General features: G+C 45.4%; 2 protein-coding genes, 1 long non-coding RNA gene and 1 pseudogene across 7 annotated transcripts in view; 2 read left to right on the forward strand and 2 right to left on the reverse strand.

Moving 5' to 3' along the window:
* ACOT12 (acyl-CoA thioesterase 12) overlaps window positions 1-7092 on the forward strand; it is a 35631-nt gene extending 28539 nt beyond the window's left edge. For 2 of the 3 annotated variants that reach the window (XM_048055595.2, XM_048055593.2), the window contains 3 exons: window positions 1811-1939; window positions 3322-3448; window positions 4357-4561. In XM_048055595.2, coding sequence (XP_047911552.2) covers window positions 1811-1939; window positions 3322-3448; window positions 4357-4491 — 391 coding nt within the window. In that variant the 3' untranslated portion in view covers window positions 4492-4561. Of the gene's footprint in view, window positions 1-1810; window positions 1940-3321; window positions 3449-4356; window positions 4562-6957 lie in introns of those variants that run through there. The other variant, XM_048055596.2, reaches the window with a different exon arrangement.
* On the reverse strand, window positions 1811-14816 carry ZCCHC9 (zinc finger CCHC-type containing 9). Of its 3 annotated transcripts, XR_010827912.1 has the most exons (7): window positions 14358-14816; window positions 13570-13720; window positions 13201-13293; window positions 11827-11895; window positions 11615-11700; window positions 5560-9522; window positions 1811-3528 (listed from the first exon to the last, which is right to left on the reverse strand). XR_010827912.1 is itself a non-coding variant. In XM_066988767.1 (6 exons), the coding sequence occupies exons 1-6, from the start codon at window positions 14667-14669 to the stop codon at window positions 9487-9489; spliced, it is 747 nt and encodes a 248-aa protein (XP_066844868.1). In that variant the 5' UTR covers window positions 14670-14816; the 3' UTR covers window positions 1811-9486. The 3 variants fall into 3 exon arrangements, 2 of the variants coding, with proteins under 2 accessions (XP_066844868.1, XP_066844869.1); XM_066988767.1 differs by having other exon boundaries at window positions 1811-9522; XM_066988768.1 differs by lacking the exon at window positions 11615-11700 and having other exon boundaries at window positions 1811-9522.
* Window positions 14817-14979: 163 nt separating this feature from the next.
* On the forward strand, window positions 14980-17628 carry LOC136789106 (uncharacterized). Its single transcript, XR_010827913.1, has 2 exons — window positions 14980-15356; window positions 15442-17628. It is a non-coding gene; the product is annotated as an uncharacterized lncRNA (long non-coding RNA).
* Window positions 17629-22468: 4840 nt separating this feature from the next.
* On the reverse strand, window positions 22469-23724 carry LOC106042723 (vesicle-associated membrane protein 4 pseudogene; annotated as a pseudogene).
* Window positions 23725-26203: the final 2479 nt, after the last annotated feature.

A 26203-nucleotide genomic window follows, 5' to 3' on the forward strand; every position in this document is an offset into this window, starting at 1 on the left:
TTTTCCACCTAATTAAGAAGAAATTGCTGTACGGAGCTGACATTAAAGGTTCATTAGTCAAAGTATAGATTGTTTTTTTCCCTCAAAAATAAAATAAAATAAAATAATTTCTCAATAGGGTTGCCCTGGACTGTCAAAAGAGATGTGACAGGGGTTACCCTGTACTAAAACGAACAAAATTCCATGCCTAAACCTATGTTTCTTAAAAGGGTTAACGTGAGTAGGTTGTGTATAACTTGAGGTGGAAAAATGGTGAACGCTGTCTGTAAGAAGTAAGGCAAAGCTGTGGACTCATTCATGTTTGTGCTGTTCAGGATGCTGATGCTCAGCTTCACCATACAGTCAAAGTGAGAAATCAAGAAATGGGGATCTTCAAAATTCACTTTTTAAGAAAAATTACATCTTATAAAGTGTGTCTAAATTGGAATGGGTTTCAGACTAGCTGTAAAAGGCGTTTTTAATCTACCTTACATGGTGTAGAATAATGACTAGAGACAAGGGAATTGATATGATACCAGTTTGATTAGGTGAATATTTTCCTGACATAGAAGCTTTTTCAACTAGTTATTCTGTCCTGAAAGATTTTTATTAGGAAGTAAGTGGAGACCTAAGAATATTTAAGAATCAACATCATCTTCTGCATTTATGGCTTAAAAAAAAAAGAAATCTGAAGAAATGTTACGTTGCTTTTCCATATCTAAAGCCAAAACCTCAGATTTCTTATGACTACCATGAAGCCCAATTTACTAGTCAAAATGGAATACAAATTCAGCAGTGTTTATTGCTAAGGCAGTAGAAGCTGAAGTGAAATTAGTTACTGCCAGTGCAAAGGATAACACTGAGGTTTTTTTCAGTACTGAAAACTAAGAGAGAGTGATCAGTACTTCCAAGAGAGTGAAAGAGCATGTCCTACCGGGTGGCACCTTTTGAACACAGCAGAACACAACCTTGAATAAAATTTTGCTAATATTTTCTGACTATTGCACCTTTGGTATGTCAGATGGACAATGTTTGGTCAAACAGCAGGTATTATGTCATGCAAGCTAATGTCATTCCAAGTAGAAATGGGTAGTATATGAGAAGCTTTTTAGACTTTGTTCCAACACCCTACAGCACTTCTGAACAATTTTGTGGGATATAGATGTGGTGTCAGATGAGGCATTGCAGAAAAACTCAGGTTTTCACTCCTTATTCCTCTCTTAAGTTTGCTGCCTGTTGTGGTTTAACTGGGCAGGCAGCTCTGCACCACACAGCCGTTCGTTCGCTCCTCTCCCCTGGCTCCGCAGCGGGATGGGGGCGAGAGAACTGGAAAAAAAAAAAAAGGTAAAACTTGGGGGTTGAGATACAGTTTAATAGGACAGAGAAGGAAGGGAAAATAATAATAACGATAAAAGAACGTACAAAGCAAGTGCACCGTGCATTTGCTCACTACTCACTGAACAATGCCCAGCCAGAGCCCGGGCAGTGTCCTCCCACCACCCCTGGCCAACTCTTCCCCAGTGCTATTGTCCCACATGATGGCACATGGTACAGGACATCCCTTTGGCTAGTTGGGGCCAGCTGTCCTGGCTGCGTCCCCTCCCAGCTCCTTGGGCACTCCCAGACTCCTTGTTGGCAGTGCAGTGTGAGGAGCTGAAAAGTCCTGAAAGAAAATAAACCGTATGTCTGCTGACACAACCAGGACACTGCCTCTGCAGTAAGACCATGTGCTGAATTTCAGGCTGGAATATATGTTGGTACTGTGCTTTTCATAAGAGATGCTCTTGCATATGACAGGTCCAGCATGTGTGTGTATTAAATGTATTTGCAGAACTTGTGAGGTCCTACAGGCTGTGAACGAAGATGAGAAGATATATTATGTTACGTCTCCACCCATGACTGGCCATAAACCCCGGGACTTTGTGATTCTTGTGTCTCAAAGGCAACCTTGTAAGCCCAGGTGAGCATACAGTTTCAAGCTGAACTGTAAGTGCTTTGGAGCCACAGTTTTGATTACTGCTGACCTCTATCATGCCTGTTGTTTGGTGACAAAAATGTCATTTATTTTTTTAAGACATTGGATTAGTAGCTGATTTAAAATATCTGTTGATGCCTTAGTCTGCACAACCAGATTTATTTTGCAAAGGGAAGAAGCAATGAAGTGAATTGAGAGTATCATAGACTTAGAGCGTAGTCCAGTGTTGCTTCTTTGATAGTGACTCTTCAGGAACGGTCCATCCTGAGAGAAAACAGGTCAGAATTCCAAACAGGCAGTTTGGAAAAAAACATATCCTGGAGGCTCTGTCAATGTGCTAAAGCCCATGATTAGGAGTTTCTTTAAGAGACTTTGTTCCTATTTAATGTAATCCTGGAGAATTTTTTCTCAATGAAATGTTTGGCCTTTCTTGAAACCTCAGTGTGATGCATTTATTTTATCAGTAAACATTGCTGCTGAACATGGTTTAAAAATTCAGGTGATTGGTTTAACGTACATTGATTTTTCTTTTTCATTAGGTTTCCTTTTGTTCTTGCATAATGAAACATGGATAAATGGGACCATTTGGTCTATTTTGTGCTTATCGTTCTTTATTCCCACTTTATTTTCTTGTATTTAGTAATTCTTTATGTTAACAGAACATTGCTTGTAAATAGTGTTCTGTACCATGCTTTTTTCCCCCCTACATCTGGGAGTTTACCTTTGCTGGGGCCATACTCCACATGCCCTTAGTAAGGGTTGCTCCTAGGCCCTGTTCCTTTGAACTTGGTTCCTGGAGAGCAGAATAAATGAAGAAAAAAAAAAGAAAACGAAAAAGAAAAAAGAAAAAGAAAAAAAAAGAAAAAGAAACAGAAAAAGAAACAGAAAAAGAAACAGAAAAAGAAACAGAAAAAGAAACAGAAACAGGAAAAGGAAAAGGAAAAGGAAAAAGAAAAGGAAAAAGAAAAAGAAAAAGAAAAAGAAAAGAAAAGAAAAGAAAAGAAAAGAAAAAGAAAAAGAAAAAGAAAAAGAAAAAGAAAAAGAAAAAGAAAAAGAAAAAGAAAAAGAAAAAAAGAAAAAAAAAAAAGAAAGGGGGTGTTGTATGTGGGTGGTGGTTCTGTGGCTTTACACAGAAGTCTTCTTGATTGGAGTCTGTGACAAAGCCTTAATGAGATGCAAGAGAACTGAGCCTTTTAATAAGCCTTTAAAATACAGGAACTTGTTTGCCTTTGTATAAAAATGACGTCTTTGGTATAGCTATTCATGCTTCTCAAAGAAAAAATTCATACTCTATATTTTTAGCCCTTTACATGCATTTTTTATTATCTTGTTGAAAAAAATGTTTGATTCCTCCCCTTGCACTGCAGTGAACCCTATGTGGTAGCTGTAAAGTCAGTTACCCTCACGTCTAAGCCGCCTTCTCCAGAATACTGCAGAAGTGAAATCCTTTGTGCAGGATTCCAGATCTACAGTGACAGCGACAGCTCCTGTACGGTGAGTAGCTCTTCAGGCCTCGGCCGTGCCTTCCTTCCTGTGGCATTACATGTGCATATAATCTCATTTGCGCTGGCAGTCTAGAACAGCAGAAACACAACAAAATAAATGAGTCGGTTTCCCCAGACTTCAGTTTGGTTATCAAAGATGTTCTTTATTCCACAAAGTGAAATTTGTTTTGCTCACCTTTGGCCAATCTGAAAGTTAGGAATGAAGTTAAACGCAGCACTGAAGAAGGACTGGGACTTTTGGAGGGTAGTTCAATCAGTCCTAAAATAAGCTTCTAGAAGGCATGGTGTCTTTTGGTGCCTGTCTGCCTTCAGAGGAATCCCAAGGAATTAGTTCAGATTAAATGCTTGGTTTTATATATCAGAAATTATGCAATCTGAACCCCATTCCTGGACGAATGGCAGTGTCCCTCTCTTCTATACTTTTCCATGGGAAAGATACAACGTTTTAATTTAAGAAAACGGGTGTCTGAAAACAGCATCTGTCAGTGGCTGGGATTCTTTTTTTCAGACAACAGCTTTGTTCATAAAGCACATCTATAGGAGTCGGACCCAGTGATACTTGTGGGGCCCTTCCAACTTGGAACATTGTATGATTCTACAATTCTGTGATGCAGTTTACAAGTTAGGCAATGTTTCCTGCTGCATTGCTGTGTACATTCACCTATATGCTTGAGGCCCTGCCAGTAGTGAGGACAGACACTAAGATCCTCAAAGGATTATAAAAAAGACATGTTGTTTTTGCTAATTCGTGCCTTCAGTTTCCACTGCCTAAAAGCACTATGCACTTCTGTTCTCCTCCATAAAAACTTGGATACTCATCTAGGGTCTGAAAAAAAATGACTAACTATTGCAGTCCATAGGGTTTTTATTTTTTTATTTATTTTTTTATTTAAACAGGTGTGTTACTTCAATCAAGTGACATCAGGTGTTATGCCCTACTTAGCTGCAAATCTTACTGGTTCATCAAACTCCATTGAAGACACTGCTTTGGAGTGTATAAAGTTCTTGAAGCAGAAAGGCAGCAAGTGCTGAAGTTAAAAGCAAATTTCCGGACAGTACTAAAGATTATCAAGCAATACTGGTTAAAATTCTTGCATGTGTGTTGATCATCCTTCTACATCTTAATTACTTTGGGTCATGCAGCTGATACTGGGCTTGAACCAGAGGATATCTAGCATGAGGATTTTGTATGAAATTAAGATGAGGCCTTATGGTCTAAATTCTCTTTTAATCTAAAAGAGATTTAAGGCACAGAGTCTGCACTTGAATGCATTAATGAATTTTGATTGACCCAACAGAACTTAGAACTGCAGTTTATAAGACCATTTCAATTTCATTATTATACTGTTGTATTGAACCTAGTGGCACTCAGTCAGTTTTAAATCAGTAAACTCTCATCTGTCTAATTTGCAGAGAACTGGTACTACTAAGTAGCTTATCCAGTGCTCTGGCCTCTTTGTCTAGGTTCTTGCACATGCATTGTATGTAAATCTATTATACCCTAAATGAAGTTAGTGTTTGCTAATATTTATGTGTCAATGCTTGTAGCTTATCTGTGATTTTCAATAAATTATTGCTTTTCAGGTTACACATCAATCATAATTTTTATTACACTCTCTCTGGAAGGGCTTCAGACCTGGCTCCAGACAGACTGGTTTGTGGTGATGATAGGGGGCTGTTGGTCTCCTACCCAAGTGCTGCGACCCCCGCTTCTACACCAGACTGTTCTGCTGGCAGCAAATTAACATAGAGCAGGAAGAGTCTTGGATACATTCCCTCATACATAAAAAGGGAGAAGTTTCAGAGGTTTTATTGTGGTGTGTCTGTTGTTTTCTGTTGTTTTTTTTCCCTCTCAAAAGGCCCTTGTTCAAAAAGCATGCAAGATCACCTGCAGTTAAATCGTAACATGAATGGAGGGGTGGGTTAAGAGGATCAAAGCATGTGAACTGTAGCTGTGCCATTTCTCTCTCTGAAGTCTCGTAATTGGTAGAATGAGAGCTCTAAGCATCTCATCCAGGTCCCACTTAAGTAAATTACATCTTCAGTTTAACCTATAACCAAATCAAAGCTTTTTTTGGTGATCTGTGGGTTACAATATACCTGCAAATTGTGCATGACATCGACCACATGCACCACAAGAGGCACCTGCTCTTGCCCTGGAAGCCCTTATGTGTATTAGCACAGTCAGCTGGCCTCTGGTTGGGGCATTTCACCTGGGTACAGTGTTGCACTGAAACAAAGAGTGAGCAAAATTAGGACGTCTTCTGTATCTTGTGGTGATGCCGGCCACTATACGCCCTACAACACAGAGAAATGTTTGCACTAGTAATAGAAAAATCAAACTGGGGCATGATCTTTGGCTCTGAAGATGACCCTTTGGATACAGATCCTTATTTTGGATCATGATTTTTACCACATGGGTAAGATGCATCTAGCAAGTGAGGACTGCAGGCTCAGGGCAGCCCCTTCCACAGCACAAACAGTGTCGAGGCCTGAGCAGGGCAGGCTTCCTTCCTCCTCCTGGGGTGGCTGGTAAGGGGAGGGTCGTCACCTGTGTGAGCTGCGCAGCTCTGCGCTCTCTCAGATGTTTGCTGTGTGCAGACGGTAGCGGACAGAAGCCCTCGAGCAGGCAGGCAGGTAAGTCTTTGTGGTTCCAATTTTTAGCAAACAGAGACACCTAATGTTCAGCTCTGCGTATGTGCAGGGAATATATTCCCTGAATAAAGCTTCTGGGGAGAGCCCAACCTCAGCCCATGCCCAGCACTGAGTGACCTGTGCAGCAGCTCATAACCTGCCTTTAGAGATGCCTACACACTGAACTCAGCTGTTGGGCCACCACAAGGGCTGTCTGGAGAACATTATTTGGCATTTTAGAAACATAAGTGTTTTGCTGAGATCATTCCAGCCTCATGCCTGCTCATCTGACAGTGAAACCTTAGCCATTGTAGTGCTGAGCACTGCAAACTTGGGCTTCTTTCTGCATGCAGCCACACATCTTTCTTTAGGTGTGTGTGGGGTTAGTGTCTGGTCACGTAGCCCAAGCATTATGTACCAACCTCTGTGCAACTGAGATGAGATCCAGGTTTCTAGCAGAACAACTTTTCCTTAAACTGTTTGCCTAACTTTAAAATTTAGTAGAACAATACATCTTTATACACAAATGCTTTAACAGTAACTGCTCACATAGCTAGCTGCCATCTAGCTACACAAGCTTTTGTGAAATGAAATGAAGAGATTTGTAGGTGTGTTTAACAACTTGTGTTGTCCAGCAGTTACTGACGATTGCTAACCTGTGCAGCTGTTTTACAGCAGAGCACAAGAATTTCAGCACCTCATTTTGTGCTCCATCTACGAATTCAAGAATTCAAAGGTTAATCCACAACTTCATGCATGGTATTCTATGCCACAACTGTCCCTTTTACCTTCCTGGTGTTAGCAGTCCCTCTAGCCAAGCAAAAGTCACTGATCAGTTGTGCGAATTTTCTTTTCCTCCCCCAGGATCCATGCAGTACCTGATACAACCTTGCAGCCCCTCAAAGGGACGCTTCTGCCTCAGCCTGCAGTAGAGCAGCCATGTGACCACGTCTTACTTGGAACCACAGACCTGGAGCAGCCACTGCCTCGGGAAGAAAGGCTCCACTCTGAAACCCCAACTCACACACCACAGCGTTGTCTACAGCAGCAGGACTGTCAAAGTGCATGGCTTCAAGTTTGTGGTGGTGGAAGAACACACAATCCGAATCATCCAGGTTGGAAAAGACCTTCAGGATCATCAAGTCATGCTACAACATTAAGGAAATTTCAAACACAGAAAATAATCTAAAATGGTGAGGTTTTAAAAAATATTTACGTATTCATATACTAGAAAGGAAAACACCTTTTAAGCTGGAATGTCTGTTGCAGCTTTGAGCTTCAATCAAGGTTAATTAAAACTTGGTAATTAATCCTTCATTTCATCCAATTCCACCCCTCTTGCCCATTTAAGTGGGTGCTATGATTATTATAAATTGAGTATGCTTACACTGTTATCTGCCATTCAATCCACAGCAGAACTGGGAAACCTAGAATAAGACCTCTACCTATGGTATTCTTTACCAGCATTTTATTTAAAAAAACAGTGCATATACAAAACACGTATTGAGACAATTAAATTCCTGGTGTTTTTGTTTTTGCTTTAAGAAACATAAATTCCAAAGCCATAGCTTCAGTGCCTGGTGCTAAGCATCTCGAAACCCAGATCTGAGCTCAGGTTTGTTGTTACCTTCACATTCTCGACAGGGCACTGTATGGGCTGTTAGGACATTTATTTAAAGGATAAATTAATTCTTTAGAAGCAGCAGCTGTATCACCATCTAGCTTTCCCTCAAAGACTGTTGCTGATCACTATATAATGCAAGCTGAAGTTGTTAGAAGGCACTTTTAAGACTTGTGGAGCACCGAAGTGCCGCATTTGTCCTGGGGCAGCACTGCAGAAGTGCAGCATGAGGAAGCCCAGTGGTGCCGGCGCTTGAGGCCACACCTGCACAGGGAAGGAGCACTGCACGGAGATCCCAAACGGCACCTGCCAGTGCTGCGACAGGACACTGTTTCACAATGAAAAGCAGCATGTTGAGATGAGCTTGGGGTTAATTTCTCATCTTAGATAATTTGACACAAGTAAAAGCCTATCACTCTTGACTGCACAGGATGAATCTGGAGAGTATTTTGAGAGCTGCTGCAGGCACTCCATTCTCAATTGGCTTGAGTGACTTTTGTAACACCAGTTTTCCGAGTGCAGGCTGCAGCCTCCATTTAAAAATAAATAAAACTGCCATTAAGCAGGCATGTTTAAATAAAGAATAAAACCCAAAGGGACAGAAATACTGAAGAACAAGATTTCTGAGCACTTTCTCTAAAAAAGTAAACAAACTAGGGAAGCTGCTCATCTGCTCTCCAGCTATTTTCAGGTGTATTTCATGATGGGTATCAGAGGAAGGGCATAATTCAGCTTGTTAGTGCAGAAGTGCTCAGATAATTAAACATGCATCAACTATCAGATTAACGCACATACACCCTGAGCTGATCTACCACACACAAAAGGAATTGCACCCCTAAGCTCTCCAGCCAGAAGGCAGGACTCACACAGCTCTGTAGGGCTTTCCTGATAACTCTGCCGTAAGACAGGTCAGGTGTGTACATTCAGAGCACAGAATCACTCTTTTTGAAGGCAAACCAAGCTAGAACCCAAAAAGAGTGTTTAGAAAATACCCAAAATCGCTTTCAGAGAAATCACAGAATCACAGAATTGAAGGGGTTGGAAGGGACCTCGAAAGATCATCGGGTCCAACCCCCTGCCAAAGCAGGTTCCTTAGAGCGGGCTGCCCAGGCAGGCATCCAGACGGGCCTTGAATATCTCCAGAGAGGGAGACTCTACAACCTCCCTGGGCAGCCTGTTCCAGTGCTCCGTCACCCTCACCGTGAAGTTCTTTCGCATGTTGGTGCAGAAACTCTCAAGATCAGCACAACTGTATTCATATCCAACAACAGCAACACTCCTGAGTTAACCCTACTGACCAGGTGGATCCACTGGTCATAAACCTGCGTGATACAGTGCACGTAACCTGTGCGGTTATTGCACCAGATTTATGTTATGAGAGGAAACCAATTTCTCTCCTCAGAGTTCCCTCTTCAAAGAGCTAGCCATGGGAGGGAATGTGAATCAGACAGAAAGCTGTATTTCTTCAAAAATATATAAAAATGAAATACCCGCTTGCTGCATTTCTGATGTCCCCAGCTTTTCAGTAAGCTAGATGAGTCTGGGAGGCAAACTGAAAAAATCAGGGACACAACTGTAGCAACAACAGTCCGCTTGACTTTCTGGAACTTGCAGTTCAGTCCACTCTACACAGTCACTACTCTGAAATGCAGCAGTGCGCTGGATCTGTGGCTTAGCATCCAACACAGGCCTTCAGAAATTAACAACCTTAGGTAGTTTCGCTTTGGGTTTTTGCAGCTTTGGTGTTTCTGTAACTTCTTCATAATCAGCACTCATTCCAGTGGCCCATCGCCCAACCGTAACCTGATCTGTAGAGTAAGAGACAAGAGGTTACAGGAAGGCTAAGCAATATCATCAGATCAAACTTTCACATTTGAGGAAGATTTGGCCCACAAGGGCCTGTCAGTTTACTTCTGGGTCTGAAGCTAACTCCTTTACACAACTCTTCTTGTTTTAAATTTGTGTTTTGTAAACTCCATTTCTTCACCCACACCGATTTTCCACATTCAGAAATCATCAGAAAGCATTTTTTACTATTTGACTGTCCAAAGAAACATTCAGAGAGTATGCAGAAATACATTCTCTCTACTCTAAGTCCTAATTACTCATGCAATGAAGATATCAGGATATGTCAGGCACCCCTGGATAAAAAGGAAAGATCTTCAAGAAACCATGCTTGAAGAGGCACAATAGAAGAGAATTTACTCATCTTACATCCCTGTATATAATAAACACCATCCTTTTGCCATTTAAATGATATTTTTGAGCAGTTAAGTTCCCTGTCCTAGAGAAAACGCTGGTAACCAACCCGTTTCTTTTCTGAATGACTACCTGAGAGCTACAAACCAAATCACACCAAGAATATCATGTGGTTAAATCAATGTTTACTTGGATTAACTTCTGTATATTAGAGTAGCTCAAATAATTCCACTTGAACAAACAATACACTTTGGTGCCTCAGCTTCCTCGCCAGCTATCGGTTACCTTTCTGTAATTTATCTGAAAGTACTCTGCATGGCACAAACTGCTTGTAAAGAATACTACAATTCTTACCCATGATGTCCCAGTTCAAATTAATTCAGCCATTTTAAACCAGCAATACCAGTTTTGAAACATCAGTGGAAAGCCTAATACATCCCAATGGAAATTAAACAGCATCTGTTGGTCTTCATTACGGACATAAAGCTTCTCCAAAAAAAAAACCAAAAAACCAAAACCAACAGTTCTCCTTCACATGTAACTCCAGTGCCAGAGAGCAAAAAGAATTGCAGCTTTTTTATACCTTGTCTGGAATACCACAGTGGCTTTACAAATTAGCACTTGTTAGTTCCCATTAACTGTCTCACATACCCATTCAGGCCTCGGCATGCTAACCTCACCTGACAGGCCTGTTACATCTTCTGCAGTGGAGGGGTTGGACCAAGCAAGTTTAGTGACCGCACCTCCCAAGCAAAGAGAAGCTCCTGCAGGTTGTTTTCCTGCCTCCCTGCGTACCAGCTCTGTGCCCTTTCAGCTGATCAGCGCTGCCAGCGCAAGGCTGCCATGCAGTGCTAACAGCTGGCTCAGCTTTGTGCAGTGCCACTTCCCACAAATGTTTCTTTTCTCCTACTGCACCCGTACAGGTTTTCAGTTTATGAAAAGGACTATGAACACAAAAATAGTTTGCTGTGTGCAGAACCCCAGCAAGGGTGATGTTATAGTCTTTCAGCATTTGTCTGAATGGGAGTTAAAAAAACAATCAATCTGCTATGGCTGTTAAGTTTGGTGGAAAATTTAATTTTCGTATCAGAAACTTCTGTGACCAGTTAAGACTCAATCTCACTTCTTCTGAACTATTATACCAGCACACATCTATAATGCAACATACGCTCTCTCATACAACGCCTACACTACCACATATACTTTAGCTGGTCTTTTGTATCTGATCCTGAAGATACCTGTCATCTCCATAAATATTTCTCACAAATTACACAAAAGTTCATGATACATTATTAAACCAAAAGTTCTGTAAGCCGTTCAAACAAAGCAGAAAAAAAAATGTTTCATCACTCCAACAACAGCGTCATTCTTCAAATCCTTGTTTGTCGGTTTTGCCTTCCTTAGCATAGTTTTTTTTTGGAATAAAAGATACATAAAGTAAGTATACATACGTATGGCAGTATGTGAGCAGATTCTTCCTACCTCTGATAATTTAGGAAAAAGAAATGCCATTAGTCCATAACCTGATCAGCAAATTGTACTTCCCTTTTAATATATTCATTAATAAAAGTATTACGTTATGAAACATGTATTGATGAACTCAGTGCAAGCTGATTTTTCAGGAGGTAAAAAAAAAAATAAAAAATTATCAGTGAAAAAGGGAAGTGGTTTACTCACAGTACTTTCTATCAATGGCCTTACCTGAAGGGAGGACTCAGGTAAAACCATATCTTTTATTAAAAGAGCTGAGCTCATCAGCCAGGCAGATTTATGAAGCGTTTTTCCACCTGCATAGGTAAATCAAAGAACATGTAAAGAAGCCGCTAATCGGCTGGTGAATCCAGCAGGACAGACCTCCCGTCTTGTCTGACTACCCTGTCGTGTACAATTCTGTACAGCCCCCTGCACCTCACCTAAGTTCTTGTTCTCCGGACAGTCTTTTCTAAAGTGTTCCACAGAACCGCAGAGTTTGCAGCAGCCCCCTGTTACAAGAGAGAGAAAGTTGTTACCCATCTGGAAAAAAAAAAAATTAACAAACCCACTCTTACATGTCTATTGAAAAGTCTTGCTTTGCTTTTCCATAGTGACAACCCATGAATAAGACAAAGATACATCCCTACAGACAGGTCAGCACTCCTACACACAATAACGTGGCACTGTGGAGCTGATGAGCAAACAGCTTTAGGAGCCTGCTCGCACAGCTTCTTCAGACTGTCGGTCTCTGACAGAGAGACACATCCATCTGCAATAGCACTGCTCTGTGAATCACCAAATACTACAAATTCCACGCACCATGCTTGGAATACTTCTGATTACTTTTTTAGCTCTTTTTTAGACGGAACAACCTAATTCTCCTGAAATTCAATTATTCCAAGGAACTTCTGAAAGTAACAGGAGCTCCAGGGCAGTACCTAACCCAACTGCAGATACTGAGCTATAAAATATGTAAGTTACTTTTAATGCCTTCAAAGATGCTTTTCTTCCAATCCAACTGTATTGTAAAATCACCCTTAAGGGTCTGCAAGACTTCAAATCTGTACTGGGAGACTCCAGCAAACAGAGCGCTATTTGCTAGTGCCAACAAAAAAAACAACAGGCAGAGCAGAATCTAAATGAATCTTCAAACCTAGATGATGTTTCTCATTAAAGACACGTAAAATGATGATGTGAGAGCCCTTTGCTATGAACAAGCCTCAGCTGTTAGGACACCGGGCTGCTGGGTGGTCAAGCAGCATACACACGACATACATTTCTAAGACTATCTTGAAGCCACAACCTGTTTTTAAACTCTTAATTTTTCTTTAATCTTTTACAACGTCACCTCCTACATACATGAAACAAATGACTCCCAGGTGTAAGTACAACAGATCTTGCTTTGTGTGAACACCTGTTTTTACAGCGTTAAGCTGTAAAGGTTATAAAATCCCTTTTCAGACCAACAGAATGTTTTTACTACATACTTAGGTGTATTTACATTTAAATACTCATTGACTACATACACACAGGATACTATGGTTTCTTTGTTTCTCTTGAAACTGCAAGCACAAGCAAGTTCTCATACTTTGCACTTCACCTCCTTGTTTAACAAAAAGCTTCTGACCAAAATAGAAATCCCTAGATAATGAATATTAACACTGAATTCCCCAGAATTGATCTGCTCTCACCAAGAGTAAAAGACATTTGGAAATTCCTTTCAGTAATATCCTCATTAATTTGGAACGTGACTTTGCTCTGTGTCAGGTAAGAAGGAAAAATGCATTTTGTTTGCAGTCAATTTCTGCACTCACCTTCAGCATACAATCCTTTGGGATTATCTGGACATGACCTTGACAGATGCCCCATCTCACCACAGATGAAACATTTTGCATACGGAAATGCCCCTGCAAAATTCCAAAGTTTATGATACAAGTTAAAAACTTCGTAGAGTCACAGTCAACTCTGAAAACATCACAATTACAATATTATACCATAATATAATATTATACTACAACAGAAACACTACGCTGTTAAGTAGCGTTATTTTAATGTTGTATTCCTTTAAACATATTAACCTACGTCTTCAGAACAGTTAAGTTGCTAAAACAGAAACCTTGTATTACAGTGGTCAGAAAACTCACACCAAAGTACTCTGAGAAACATAAATTTCTGAACCATACCAGCAGCTGGATCTATCTTTGCCTTGCATTTGCTGATGTCATGTTCTGTGGATCCACACCGGTAACAGATCCCTGTACCCATATCTTGACTTTCAAGCACCGCTGGGCAATCAGCAACACCGTGGCCAGGTTCCCTACAGTGGAAACATACCTTTGAAAATAAAAATTGCATTTTTGTAAACATGTCACAGAGCAAAACAGCACTTACAGGTAGCTTTATGAAAGAGATCACTTGGTGTTAATATCTGATTATCGCTTATATCCACCAGATTTTCTCTAGGCCACGATTTTTCTTGGCTGAAACTTTCTTAGTACTATTGAATGCAACTCTCCAGTGCTGACATTTGAGGTTACTCTAATATGAAAAAGTTTGTCAGAGGGCTCAGAGAATCCCAGCCTAACGAGGCTTCTACGCTTTTTAGAAGGCAAGTGTATCAACAGATCATCTCACTGCAGAAACATGGTTAAGACACGAGATGCTGCAGCATGTCACAAAATAACTAGCAGATGCCTGTCACTAAGCAAGATTAGTATTGGTTATTATTATTTTTTATTGGTGATTGTTTATTGATTATTATTTTATTTATTAAATTATTATTATTTATTGGTGGTTATTATCGATTATTATTTTTTCCTTCACCAGAAACACGCAGGGAAATTCTGCGCCACGTGTATTCACTCACTGACCACCGAGCTCCCTAGATGGGTGATGATTCACGGGGCACCACCACACACAGACAGCCACAGCAGGGCTCCGGCCCCCCCCCCCCCCCCCCCCCCCGCCTCACCATGGCGTTCCTCCTCGCCTCCTGCCGCCTCAGCCGCCGGCCCTCCCGCCGCAGAGCCTTCCTCACAGCCGCGGCCGCCTCCTCCTCGTCCTCCTGCTGCTGCTGCTGCTCCTCGCCCTCCGCCGCCCCGCCGCCCGCCGCCTTCCTGAGGTGGGCAGCGAACCCGTTGACGTCGCGGTCCGCGTACTCCTTCCTCCTCTTCTTCCTCGCCGGCACCACTGCGCCGCGGGGCGCCGCCGCCATCTCCTCCCAGGGGGTGGCCGGCAGCGCCTTGCCCCCCTCGGCGGCGGCCTTGCGGGCCCAGCGCGTCATGGCGGGTGGCGCGCGGGGGCTGTCGCCGTTGCGGTTGGGACGTTACAGCCGTTACAGCCGTTACAGCCGTTACAGCCGTTACAGCCGTTACAGCCGTTGGTGCGCAACCCCCACGCTCCACGCGGCCGGACGGAAGCGCTGTACCGTCCCGGCGGGGCGGGGCGCGATGTCGGGTCCGCCCGCCGGCAGCGCGAGGTGCTGAGGGCCCGCCGCCATGTTGGGGGGGGGTGGGGGGAACACCGAGTGATCCGCAGGGGCAGGTTCGTGTTTGTAGCTCAGGGGCGCATGGGGCACAGAGGGGCACAATCGCCTCCCTCGCCCTGCTGGCCACCCCTCTGTTGATGCAGCCGGCCTTCTGGGCTGCAGGCACGCACTGCTGGCTCATGTCGAGCTTTTCACCCGCCAGAACCCCCAAGTCCTTCTCCGCAGGGCTGCCCTCAATGAGTTCTTCTCCCAGTCTGTGCTCAGGTCTGCAATTGCCCCAACCCGGGTACAGCACCTTGCACTAGGACTTGTTGAACCTCATTCAGTTCACGTGGGCCTGCTTCTCCAGCCTATGTCCCTTTGGATGGCATCCCTCCTTTGGTATCAACCGCACCACTCAGCTTGGTGTCATCCGCAGTTTTCTGTGCATCTTCATGGAGACAACGTGCTGCTGCGTGTACTGCACACCTGTGGCTGGCGAAGGTGCTCCTTATGCCCCTGCCCTGCTGTCTGTTACAGAGAAATGAAATTTCTGCGTAGCATGACCAAGAGGTATATTCCATTGCAGGCTCCGTTGACTCCTGGAGAGTAGCCAGAGGCAAAAAGAGGACCATGAGGACTGGGGGGAGCAGCGGTCTGTGTGCAAATACTTCTTACTTCCCACTACTAACAGCCCATCAGCTTCACCAGGTAGAGTGGCCAGTTAGGCACAGCAGCTCGTGCCAGACAAGTTCACGTACTGCAGCATGGAGCGGAGCGCTCCCCCACAAGCAGCAGCAGTCCATGCCCCAGCCACAGCTCAGGGCAGCACCACCAGGGTGCCGCAGGGCTGTTGGGAAAGGGGAACTCACAGAGACCTGGACACAGCCACTGCTGGGCCAAGCGTGCGTCAGACAGTCCCAGTCCTGGGGCTGTGGCCTTTGCAGATTCCTCCAGTGAGCCTGCACTGGACTTAGCACTGCCCCACCTTTCTGATGCTAGCAGTCTTCACAGTTTTATACCAGACCCTTTGCAGATGGGGAGCTGTGCTGGTGCAGTTATGCCACTATAAAATCTCTCACCCTTCAGTAAAACCAGTCCAGTTCATGTTGACTTCATGTTGACTTCATCGTTCATCAACAGTGATGCCTGGGATGCTAAAGTGGTCCTTACTTCCGTTGTGTAGCAGTGGAACTGATTCAAAACCTGCACATGAAAAATTTCCATTGGTCTTTCTCTGAGGGCATAGCTTTTTGAGACATAATATATGACACCTTTCTGTCTCTCTTAATGGCACCATTAAAATTCACAAACTAAACCTCCAAGACTGTGTTGTTATAAGTCCCTGCAGAGCAATCAAAGAAACATTTAAAATACAAAAAGTATTCTAGCATTTCCCTAGATCACCATTACTGTTCTTGAGTGGATAGAGCTGATGGAGAGCGGACAGAACAGCTGGGCACCATTCCCTCTTTATTAGTTATCTTTGATATCTGTCTCCCTAGAGAAATGGGCTTGGTGTATTTTGCTTCCACTAGAGGGAGATGTGCACAAGGAGTGCAGTGATTTTGCTGGTCTTTGCTTTGAAACTGTGTTGCTGCTGCTAAGAACCACCACAGATTTAGGAATAACTACAGTGCATTTTCTGCAGGTAAAAGTAATAAAAATGATGCCATTCAGAAGGCACTTTTAATAAGACGGGAAATAAAATATGAGAGACTTGGGATTTCATTTTACAACTAAAAATATCAAATTTCCAATGAAGTTACCATTCAACTACAAAATGAGGTCCTGTTTTTTCCAGCTGCTGATAACCCTGTAGATTAGAAATGGCCAAAGGTGATTCTTACAGGCATGAAAGGCTACTAGCAGAAACAGTCAGCATTGGTGCAAGGAAATGCAACGCCCAGGGGATTCCTTCCCGAGTTTGCCCAGAGAGCTACATATGTCTCCCTAGTGCCAGCGAGTGGAGCAAGGGCCATCAGGAGCTGTGCTGGCAATATGGGAGGGCAGGCACAAGGAGTGAGAGCAGCCAAATGCCAGACAGAGCCTGTGATGTAGGTTCAGGGGAGTGAAAAATGTAAAAGCGCAAAAAGGATGTGGTATTAAGAACTTGTCAAGGAACACTGAAGGAAGAGGGTCTGGCCACAGCTCCTTCGCAAGATGGAGACAATGCAGGTGCCTATCTGGGGCCTGAGGAAGGACTGGTAACTTGGATAAGGAATATAGAGACATTCCCTGTAGTCAGGCATTTGATACATGCATGACTGTGATACTGAATGTGTCACCTTGCCAAGTACTTCACAAAGCTTGACAAGTGACTTTGGTTTTGTTCTGGCTCATAATATTTATAATCCTCAAGCCTCAAAAAGTGAAGTTTTGTCTGCTGAAGAAGTGCCAGAGGCTTCAGTTGTTCTCACATATGATGGATGGTATCTTTCTTCACGCTTTTTTTTTGCCTGTGATCTTTGGATAGTTAATACTACTTGCCAGAGTGTCAAGATGACATTTTTCTGGTTGTTACAATTTTGATTTAAGCCTCAGGAGAGAAAGGAACAAGTAAGGCCCGTTTTTAACAAACAAGTAAAGCCTGGTTTTGCTTAAAACACTGCTCTATGCTATTTCTTTATCAGAATGAAAATCTGGAAAACATGGTTCAAGTGAAGTGGGATAGTAAGTCTAATAAGAAACACACTGTTATGATAGCACAAGAGTTTTTTCTGTTATTAGTTTTGATGGCTGCCTGTTAAGTAAACATTGTTTTCTCATGAGATAATATGATTTTTGCTTTTCCAAAAACACATGGGGAAGAACTATATGACTTTATAAATAGGAGAGCACTACACTTTTGCTAGTGTCTTACGTATTGGGTTTAGGTGACAAGGTTTTAGTAGCAGGAGGGCTGCAGGGGTCCCTCTGTGAGCAGAGCCCAGCAGCTGTCCCATGTCAAAAGGGCCCCACTGGTGCCCAGAGCTGGGCCATGAGCGATGCTGGTTGGGCCACTAGGAGAGCAGATTGAAGAAAGGGAAAAAAACTGCTGTGCTACAGCAGCTGAGAGAGACGGGTGAGAAATGAGTGAGCACCAGCCCTGCAGCCCCCAAGGTGAGTGCAGCAGGAGGGCAGGAGGTGCTCCAGGCAGGCAGCAGCAGTTCCCCTGCAACCTGTGGAGAGGCCCCTGGTGGAGCAGGCTGTCCCCCTGCAGCCCATGGGTCCCACACGGAGCAGATCTCCACGCTGCAGCCCGTGGAGGAGCCCCCGGTGGAGCAGGTGGATGTGGCCTGGAGGAGGCTGCGGCCCATGGAGAGCCCCCGCAGGAGCAGGCCCCGGGCCGGAGCTGCAGCCCGTGGAGAGGAGCCCCCGCAGGAGCAGGGGGTCTGGGGGGAGCTGCCGCCCGTGGGGGACCCGTGCTGGAGCAGTTTGCTCCTGGGGGATGGATGGACCCCGTGGTACGGAGCCGTGTGGGAGCAGTTCCTGAAGAGCTGCTGCCTGTGGGCAGCCCCCGCAGGCTCAGTTCGGGAAGGACGGCATCCCCTGGGAGGGACCCCATGTGGAGCAGGGGGACCATGAAGGAGCGGTGGAGACAAAACTTTTGGGACTAAAGAGCCTCCATGGTGCAGTTCCCCTGTACCACTTGGGGGGGAGGAGGTGGAAGAGGGTGGATGGGGCAAGGTGGTTTTATTTTTTCTTTGTTTCTCATTTTTCTTGCTTGTTAGTAATAGGTAATAAATTTCTCTAATTTCCCTATGCTGAGTCTGTTTTGTCTGTGACAAGAATTGTTGAGTGATCTCCCTGACATTCCCTCAACCCTTGAGCCCTTTTCATCCTATTTTCTCTCCCTTTCCCTTTGAGGAGGGGGAGTGAGAGAGTGGTTGTGGTGGAGCTCGGCTGCCCAGCTGGGTAAAACCACCACAGCCATAACGGTGCCTGTCCCATCTGGTGGATGGTTCTGCTGGTGACTGGGGAAAAATTCAGCTTGTCCTGATATTCCAGTGGTGCCTGGGGCACCTCCAGTGTTACAGGAGGAGGGCAAAGGAAATCTAAAATAGCCTCTTTAGTCTCTTCCTCCTCTTCAAGCGATTCCTTGGGGAAGCAAATGATATAAGGGAGTGCTAAGGCAGGGATTTGGTGGTTTTCTAACTGTCCAGTTGCTTTATTTGAAGTTTCAGTTTCTCCTGAGAGTGTCTTAGACTTCTGGTTTAAGATTTTGTTTTTCTTTTTGGACTGCAATTGGAGTACCTTAGTTCCTGTGCACTCCACGGAAATTGTTAAATGCACTATTTTGCCTGGGTCAAAAGGACATTCTACAGGAAATTGCTCAGACAGATTATCCTTGGTCCAGAAATTCTATTTATCTAAACACCTGCAGGTTTTAGGAGAGTAACGTGTATACATATAATATGATGTAGTTCCTTTTGGGGATACCGGGACTTCCTTAAATTGTCCAGTTCCCACTTTCACCCAAGCAGAGCAGTTACGGAGTTCATACACCTCTTGCTGATACAACACACTTCTCACAGAACTACAGCTATATGTCAGATAAGCAGGATGCAGTAAGTTGCAGCACAGAGTGGTTTTGTGTGGTTTGTATTGAGAAGTATGAAATATATATAATGTGTATATATATATATTTATATATGTATTTATATATCCATTATCTTGACTGAGAACTAGGATTATCTTGGCAGAAATTTGTTTAATTCACAGGGGTGGGCTGACTGCATGTCTGTGACATAGCCCTGTTAGTACAGCTGTATTCTCCTCTCAGAGTATTTGCATACCTATAGGCTAGGGGTCTCCAAAGTGGGGTACACACAAGACAACCTACTGGGGTGCTAGAAGAAAAAAAATAGAACTTCAGTAGCCGGAGGTCGAAATGGTGAAACGTGAAGGTCTCGCTAGAGTAAATAGCTACTTCGCAGTTTCAGACACCGGTCAATGCATGTCTCAAGGACCAGTGTGGGAATTCATACCAGTTTATCAACTCAGAAAGTGCATGAATGTCTGCTCATGTCTTGAAGAGGGAGAAAAGCCCCTGCACCTGGGGACAGCGAGCCAAGTGTTCTTTGATGGCATACAATTACAGCTTGCTAGCAGAGGCTGTGGGCTTGGTGGAGTTCAACAGGTGAGGGACCATGGCCTGTTTCGCACAGATCCATCTCCCTCTTTAGCATCTGTCTGACTTCTTGCCCTAATCAGTTAATACTTCTGTGTGTCTCATGTAACATAGAGGTCATCCACACAACAGTCTGTTTTGCATCATTTCCTGTTCAGTAGCACCTCCCATCTATAAAATAATGCAAGTAGATAGTAACAATGCTTTCTACCTTCGTCTGCTGGAGACAAGCAAATGGTTAAAAATATCACAGTCAGGAAGAGAGAGTGGTTTCTTAAGGACATGCCAGTCTGGGAGAGTGAAAGAGAAGCAGGCTAGATAAACAAACCAGGCCAACAGTCTGTGAACCTAAGCCATAGCATAGATGTTTAACTAAAGGATCGTATCGGTTTGCCTTCTCATCTAGCAAGTGTTTGTGACACGCTTCTATACTAATGCATCTCTACACGCAGTGTGCAGATTTACCCACCAGGTGTCAGTAAAGGATCTTTCCCTGTGGTCTCTGCGCGAGGCAGTCTGTTCTGAAGAGATGCCGTCTGCCTACCATACCTCTGCTTTTCAGATCTTGCTGATAGATTTTTCAGGTTTTGCCAGCTGTCTGGCAAACAAACGAACAAAGAACTAGTATCTCATGGAACAGAGTTAAAGGCACTGAATCTAGAGTATCTTGAATAATTGCAACATTGAGCACAGTTTTGGAGCAAAGAAAACTCTCCCGTGACTGAGAGCAAAAGTAAGTAGGGGGGGAAAATGGTTGCTGAGAGCTGAAGAATGCAAAAACAAATTCTATTGCAAAAACACAATTTTGTTTCTCACAAGGGGAGATCTTATTGCTCTCTACAACTACCTGAAAGGAAGCTGTGGGGAGCTGGGGGTTGGCCTCTTCTCACAGGTAACTAGTGATAGGTCTAGAGGGAATGGCCTCAAGTTGCGCCAGGGGAGGTTTATGTTAGAAATTAGGAGACAATTCTTCTCAGAAAGAGTAGTCAGGCATTGGAAAGGGTTGCCCAGAGAGGTGGGGGCATCACCATCCCTTGGGGTGTTCAAGGAAAGGTTGTACGTGGTGCTTAGGGACATGGTTTAGTGGGTGACATTGGTGGTGGGGTGATAGTTGGACCAGACAATCTTGAAGGTCTTTTCCAATCTTGGTGATTCTATGATTCTACGAGCGGCCTGATGAAAAAGTGGTCCACCACTGAGGCCTAAGTCTGGGTCGGTCTCACCCCCATACACCCTTCCGACCACACAGGTCTCAAAGATGGCAGCCAAGGGTGTTCTTGCTCCTCACCTCGCAAACAAGTAGAATTAAAGGAAAAAAATAAAAACATATAGTTAAGGTGGGGGAGGGAAGAGGTTGGTGGCAGGGCAGGATCATTATACTAGGGTGGGGAGAGAGAAACTCCAATACCTGAGAGAAACCAGACCCTTTGCATAACTTCCTCTGAGACGCTCCTCACAACAACCCAGAAGGGAGGCAACAGCTAGACAGACAGAAGCTGCTATCAGGCAGGCCTCCGTCATCACCCTTGGCACCCCCTCCCAGTTTCTTCCCGTCCTCAGGCCTTAACCACTAACACAGTCCTTCAGGAACTATTCATATGGTCTCAGCGACCAGGGAGGAGCATGGAGAAGCACTGTGGCTACCACTGCCGGCTTCCTAGGTAGATTTCCCATCCCATTTTCTCATGTCCTCTCCATGGTCACGTAGGTAAAACCACAGGGTGGCACAGGGTGTATACCCACTATATCTTCTTCCTTTAAGAGAAGGACGCTTGACCCTGATAGCTGAGACACTGGTTTGTACAGGTGAGGAGGAAGGTGAATTCTCTCTAAGTTGGTCGGAAACTTCAGAAAGTTTCTCCAAAGTATTCTCTTTTAGTTGGTGGAACTCTTGAGAAAGTTTTTCCACAGCCGAGACACAGGCCTGTAGGGAAGAGGACAGACTTTCTTCGTACCGCTGGAGTTGTTCAGCCAACTCATCCGCTGTGGGTTCCTCATAGTCTTTCCAGGTCATTACTGCCAATGAGTTGGCATATGATGATGGTGCACTCCGTACAAACTTCTGCCACATGGGTGGTGTACATTTGACTTCCTCTGGATCTTTGGATAGCTGGTCATTGTCTAGGTCATCATAAATCACATCCCGTACAGCTAATTCCCTCGGGTACTGGATTCCCTTCTCCATGGTGGTCCATTTTCCTGGATGACACACAAGATCTTCCTTGAAAGGATACCTTTCCTTCACACCTGACAGGAGACGCCTCCAGAGGGTGAAGCTTTGTGCTCCATTTCCAATTGCTTTGTCAATGCCTGCATCTCTAGCAAGGGATCCCAGCTGCCTGGCTTCCCTGCCCTCTAATTCCAGTTATTGGCTCCAGTGTCCCAGCACTGGAGCAGCCAGGTGACAAGGTGTTCACCTGGACAATGACCAAAATCCTTTCGCATATCTCGTAGCTCACGCTGGGATTGGCCTCGGGTAGTTATTGATGCTTTTATGATACCTTCCTCTTCATCTTCCTGTTCGTTTGATGGCCCAGCCACTGCAGAGTAGCCCGTCTCATCATCATCTTCCTCCCAAGTCTGAGCAGGAGTTCCTCTGCATTCTAAACGACCCGACTTTCTCATCCATTGTTGCATCTTGGTCACAGGGGCAACTTGCACTGCTACAGTCCGTTTCCCTGACCCAAACACAGGGCTCGTCACAGGGGTTGGAATGACCGCAGCACAGTAACAAAGTGCTCAAGGCCAATATCAGACGCTACCCCAAAACCACAGACACAAATCCAACAAAACACATTCATTGCTCATTCCGTGGAGGCTTTCCTTTTTCAGCAACACCTGCCACGGAGGCACGTCCGTGGGCCCACCACCACCTCCAGAACACCCTAACTCTCTGACTGCAGTTGCGACCTGTGGAGAGGGGGAGCACATGTAAGTGGGGCACAGCTGCCCAGAGCCAGCTCCATCAGAGTCTCAGCTGCCCTATCAGGTGTGGTACTTCAGGACTATGGGTATGATGATCACAAGCAGGAGGACAACCACCACCAGCACTATGATTGCCTTCATCTTGCAGCCTCGCCACCACATCTGCCTCCAGAGCTGTTTGGCTCTGTTGCTAAAAGCTGTTCTGATAAGCTGCTCTGATAAGCTTTCTGACTTATCCTGCAGGCCATCCAGCTGCTCGCTTCTTTCAATCACCTTTGTCATGTTCTCCTGCATAACATCGATGACTTTGTCCGCCTGGTTCTGGACATGCCTGATCCTGTAATTTCTGGGTCCAAATCTTGGTCAGAAAGGTCTTCTCAAGAAAATGTCTTCTTCTTCATCTGAATCTTCTTCCAGAAGGTTCCTTTGCTTGCTCTTCACTGAGCCCATGACCCCCTCATCATGCAGGTGCTGCTTGAACTTGGGGGGCATGTTCCCTGCTGCTGGGGGGCAGTGGGGCCCCGCTGCTCAGCACGCTGCAGGCATGGCCGGCAAACGGCCACCCCACTGAGTGGCTTGGCGACATACAGATAGATATATCCATCTAAACAGTAAAATAAAGACATTCTGTTAGGGGAAATGGTTTGTGTCCTTCAGTGCTCTTCCCCCTGAAACCACAGCCACCTATCAAAGAAAACACATTTATAGTCCTCTCAGTGGAGGCTCCAACCGGTCAGTACTTCCCGCAGCAGCCTACTGCTTCCTCTCTTTCCTGGCACTGGCCACCAGGGCACCCAGCTTCCTACTGAGGCGCTCATTACTTCCACCGGCTGTGTGGTCTGTGCGAGTCTGCTTGGGAATGTCCTGGGGGAAGCAGGCAGGGTGCGACACAAGTTTAGGGCCTGCTAGGAACAGTCCTTGCCACCCTGGGGGGCCCCCAGTGTCAGGCCTCAGCTCTGAGGTGCTGGACGCAGGCGAGGCCTCATCCATTTCTGCTGTTGCTGATGCCTCATTCTTGGGCAGGGCCATGCCAGGAGGATTGTCTTCCACTTGTGCTGCAGCTGCAGAGCAGGCCTCATGTGTAGGCATGGCCCCCTCTGCGGGTGTGTTGTGGAGGCCAGGCACACGGAGCATGTGTGCCATCAGGGCCAAGCACAAGAAGAGACCCTGAGCAGCAGGGCTGGGACACAGCTCAAGGTCCGCCCTGCGGCCCGTGTGGAAGCGGAGCCGCAGGCGCTGCTGTGAGAAGTCTTGCACCACCAGCTGCACAGACGGCAACGGCAGCAGCCTAGGGGGAAATCTGTTCAGGATGGGGCTCAAGGACAGATGTCCTGGATCCCTCAAGGACATCTTGCCCCAGTGGTAGTGGTAGAGATAGCCACAGTCTCTATGGCAGTGGTACCCTACCACACCCAGGACAGCTGACACACTCTGACACCACCGAGCATGCCTACGGGGGCACCCACACTGCACCAGCGCTACACACGCAATGGCAGGCAGCAATACCATGTCTGCCTCCTGCGCACAAAATCTGGCTCTGGGAGGTGGACTCAGGCTCCAAGGGGTATGTTCTCACCAGAGGAAGGCAAAAGACAGTAGCCTTCAGTGATGCCCCCCACTCTCGCATGGTCTCACACAATGCTTCAGGCTCCTTCCTACCCTCTCCTGGCCCAATAGCACCACCCACTCACCTATCACCCTTCCTGTGGCAGCCCAGCTTTGTCTGTTCCCTTGTACTGGCTGCCAGAGCATCCTGGTTGCTGCTTAGGTGCTCATTGCTTCCACCTCCCATGCTGTCTGCACAAGTTTGCTCTGGAATGGCCTGGCAGAGGAAACCGAAGCGGGACACAAGTTTAGGGCCTCCTAGGACCAGTCCTTGCTGGCCAGAGGTCCCCCAGTGTCAGACCTCACCTCTGGGGTGCTGGCAGCAGGCGAGGTCTCGTCAATTTCTGAAGATGGTGATGCTTTGTCCATGGACAGGACAATGCCAGTTGTCATGTCCTCCTCTTCTACTTCTGACGTAGAGCACGCCTCCTCTGTAGGCATGGCCCCCTCTGCGCATGTGTTGAGCAGACCAGGCGCCCTGGGCGTGTGGAGCATGTGCGCCAGCAGGGCCCAGCAGAGGAAGAGGCCCTCAGAACCAGGGCCAGGACACAACTGAAGATATACCCTGCGGCCTGTGTGGAAACAGCCGCAGATGTTCCTCAGAGAAATCCTGCACAGCCAGATTTACACACCGCAGTGGAAGCAGCGTGGAGGAGAATCTAGTTACTGGGGTACTCCCAGTGGTGGGCCTCCCAGTGTCAGGGTACATACCGCGTTGGCAGACACACCACCTCTTGGGCTGCCCCACATCACGGAAGGGAGAGCAGGGAAGGTCGACTACAGGGACAGGTGGTACCTGGTGAGCTCCCGTCCCTCAGCTGGAGGGGCCGCAGTGACAGCAAGTAGCAAGGTGTCCCCAGTAGCACCTGCAAGCAGCCCCCAAAAAGCACCTGCCTGGAGCTTACAGGACAGAAACGCTCACTTCTCTTTGTGCTCTTTGGCATAATGCTTGATGCCTCAGGCTGTCCTACTGACTAAAACAAGGTTCTCTGATCTTCTCAAATTATAAAAAGTGCCACAGACGATTCAGAGGAATTTATTCTTTTGTTTCAGTCAAGTGGACACTGAGTTAAAACATTCAGAAAACGTTTATCCTTTTTCTCTTGTTGCCATAGTTAATTCTACACTGTAAGAAAGCACCAGGGACAGGGAGGGTTCTCAGATTTCTTGATGCTTTCGAAGAGTTTGTAAGGCTTCCTAAAAGACCTCAGGAAAAAATTGTGGACAATCAGCTGGACAAATGATGTAGAGCTCCCTAATTCACGACTGGAGAAGAATGCGGGTTACAGGAGTGAGCCCAACAGGAGGCCTGCGAGGCCAGCCACACCTAGCCCACAGACTTTTACCTGAAGAAGGTGCATCTCCAGGGAGCAGCGTGGGACACGGTTCCGTGCAGGGAGAAGGACAGGCCTGGAGGCAGTGCAGAGGGTTTGTAGAAGACAAAGCCCAAATCTGAATGATGCTGTGGATGTGCTGGATAGTTATTTTATTAGTAAAAGTAGTTGTATTACTACTTTGTATTTAGTACTAACACTGAACTAAAGAGGCATTTCAGTGGCACACAGGCAAGAGGCCGAATGAACTGAGTCATTAGCTGAACTGAGCAGGGGTTATGCCCTCCAAAGCACCCTAGAGAGGGGAAATGTCACAAGTAGAGCTATAACAGAACTTAAGCTGTAAAGTTCCCTGTTGAAAATTAAACAGTGGC

The sequence above is a fragment of the Anser cygnoides genome, chromosome Z (assembly GCF_040182565.1).
Source record: "Anser cygnoides isolate HZ-2024a breed goose chromosome Z, Taihu_goose_T2T_genome, whole genome shotgun sequence".
NCBI classification, from domain to species: domain Eukaryota; kingdom Metazoa; phylum Chordata; class Aves; order Anseriformes; family Anatidae; genus Anser; species Anser cygnoides.